The 2,500-nt window shown below is 33.9% G+C and overlaps 1 protein-coding gene across 1 annotated transcript in view; it reads right to left on the bottom strand.

Moving 5' to 3' along the window:
• LOC117938286 (phospholipase D1-like) overlaps positions 1-2,500 on the bottom strand; it is a 43,161-nt gene that overhangs the window by 5,441 nt on the left and 35,220 nt on the right. The window contains exon 17 of the mRNA XM_034862809.1: positions 1,116-1,226. Within this exon, the coding sequence (XP_034718700.1) occupies positions 1,116-1,226 (111 nt within the window). The remainder of the gene's footprint in view (positions 1-1,115; positions 1,227-2,500) is intronic.

Genomic DNA, 2,500 nt, shown 5'->3' with positions numbered 1-2,500 from the left:
TTTGACCCGTTTTCAGTTTTTTTCATCACAAACAAAATGTCAACATTAGAAATATCAAATAACGTTGGAAAAAACACACAAAAAAAGCACCCCCAACATTGAAAAAGTGACAAAAAAGTCAGAAAAAGCGATAATAGTGTTGACAAAAAAATACTTTTTTAATGGTTGACGGGAAGACAACACGAGGATTAATACACACAACTGGTGTCCCGTTACTTGTCAATATTAAAAGCTGGGTTAGTTCTGTGACCCAGCTTTTTCAAAAGAAAAGCATGCCAACCCTTGCAGGTATAATGTTGTCATTTTGGGATGCCTCAGGGTTTTATTCAGCACGCACCTAAGTGGTTTGCCGTTGGCTTTCTGCAGTGATCTGATTTCTTAACCCTTCATGTTGTCCTCGGGTCAAATTTGACCGGTTTTCAGTTTTTTTGTCACAAAAAATGGGCGTTTGAAATAAGCTGAAAATGTCAGCATTAGAAATATCAAATAACTCTGAAAAAAACATTTAAAAAAAAGCACCCACAACATTTAAAAAGTGACAAAAATGTCAAAAAAGCGTTTTGTCCCCCCATGGTTGACATGGGAAGGACAACACGAGGGTGAATAACTTTAGTTTTACAGTTATTTTTGAAATTTATGGTCAATACATGAGGAAATTATACCTAATTGTTGAGTTAGAAAAGCAGAAATTAGGAATTATTGAGACTAAAATTAAAGGAATGGATGTTGATGATAATCACAGACTGGAATATGTCAACTTTTACTCAATACTATTTCAAAAACACTTCCATTTGTTTTACAAATGCTATAAAATTGAATAAGACGCCCCAAGATGACCCATCAAAATCACCCCAAAGAGCATTCAATCATGTTCTTTTGGGTAATTAAAGACAACATTGATATAAAACAGGTCAATTTGACCCGAGGACAACATGAGGGTTAAGTCAGTGTTATGTAGTGTGTTAAACCTCAAAAAGCGACAGACATTGAAAAAAAGTGTCAGAAACTTGAGAAAAAGTTAAAAAGACCAATGAAAAGGAACTTGTAGATTTTCTGATGTTTTGACAGGAAGACAACACGAGGGTTAACCGGCTGTGCAGGAGACGGTTGAGTACCTCTATGTAGATGAAGTGCTGGCTCTTCTGGATGGTGCTGACGTAGGCGTTGTGGATGGACTCCTCGTGGTATTTGATGCCAGCGGACCAGTCCCCGGCCGAGCGGAGGATCTGAGGGAACGGGGACCGGCGAGTCGAGGGAGGGACGACAGGAAAACACTTGTGTAAATAAAAAGCTTCAACTTGCACTTTGCAAACAGGAATGTTAGTTCCATCTGGGACTAAATGTTTGTGTTTGACTCTTGAGACGCTGCAATGTGATAGCACTTCTCTTATTTCTGCTCTTTCTGACCAAACTCTACACGACATACTAATAAATCAGTGATATTTAAAAATAATAAAAGAAAAAAAGCTTGACTTATCTTGCGTTAGCATATAAGAAATAAAAACTGAAGATCAGAAGAACGTATGCAGATGCGTAGTTAAAGCCTGTTTTGTGTATGAACTATACATGTTATTATCCATGTTATTATCCATGTTATTATACATGTTATTATACATGTTATTATCCATGTTACATGTTATTATCCATGTTACATGTTATCATCCATGTTACATGTTATTATCCATGTTACATGTTATCATCCATGTTACATGTTATTATCCATGTTATTATCCATGTTACATGTTATTATTCATGTTATTATCCATGTTACATGTTATTATCCATGCTACATGTTATTATCCATGTTATTATCCATGTTACATGTTATTATCCATGTTACATGTTATTATCCATGTAATTATCCATGTTACATGTTATTATCCATGTTACATGTTATCATCCATGTTACATGTTATTAACCATGTTATTATCCATGTTACATGTTATTATCCATGTTACATGTTATTACCCATGTTACATGTTATAACCAATGTTATTATCCATGTTAGATGTTATTATCCATGTTATTTTCATGTTACATGTTACATATAATCCATGTTATTTTACATGTTAATGTGTAAATAAAAGCTTCAACTTGCACTTTGCAAACAGGAATGTTAGTTTCATCTGGGACTAAATGTTTGTGTTTGACTCTTGAGACGCTGCAATGTGATAGCACTTCTCTTATTTCTGCTCTTTCTGACCAAACTCTACACGACATACTAATAAATCAGTGATATTTAAAAATAATAAAAGAAAAAAAGCTTGACTTATCTTGCGTTAGCATATAAGAAATAAAAACTGAAGATCAGAAGAACGTATGCAGATGCGTAGTTAAAGCCTGTTTTGTGTATGAACTATACATGTTATTATTCATGTTATTATCCATGTTATTATCCATGTTATTATACATGTTATTATCCATGTTATTATCCATGTTACATGTTATTATCCATGTTACATGTTATCATCCATGTTACATGTTATTATCCATGTTACA

The sequence above is a fragment of the Etheostoma cragini genome, chromosome 22 (assembly GCF_013103735.1).
Source record: "Etheostoma cragini isolate CJK2018 chromosome 22, CSU_Ecrag_1.0, whole genome shotgun sequence".
Classification (NCBI taxonomy): Eukaryota; Metazoa; Chordata; class Actinopteri; order Perciformes; family Percidae; genus Etheostoma; species Etheostoma cragini.
The sequence above is the reverse complement of the archived record's forward strand: the minus strand, read 5'-3'. Positions and strand labels throughout refer to the sequence as shown.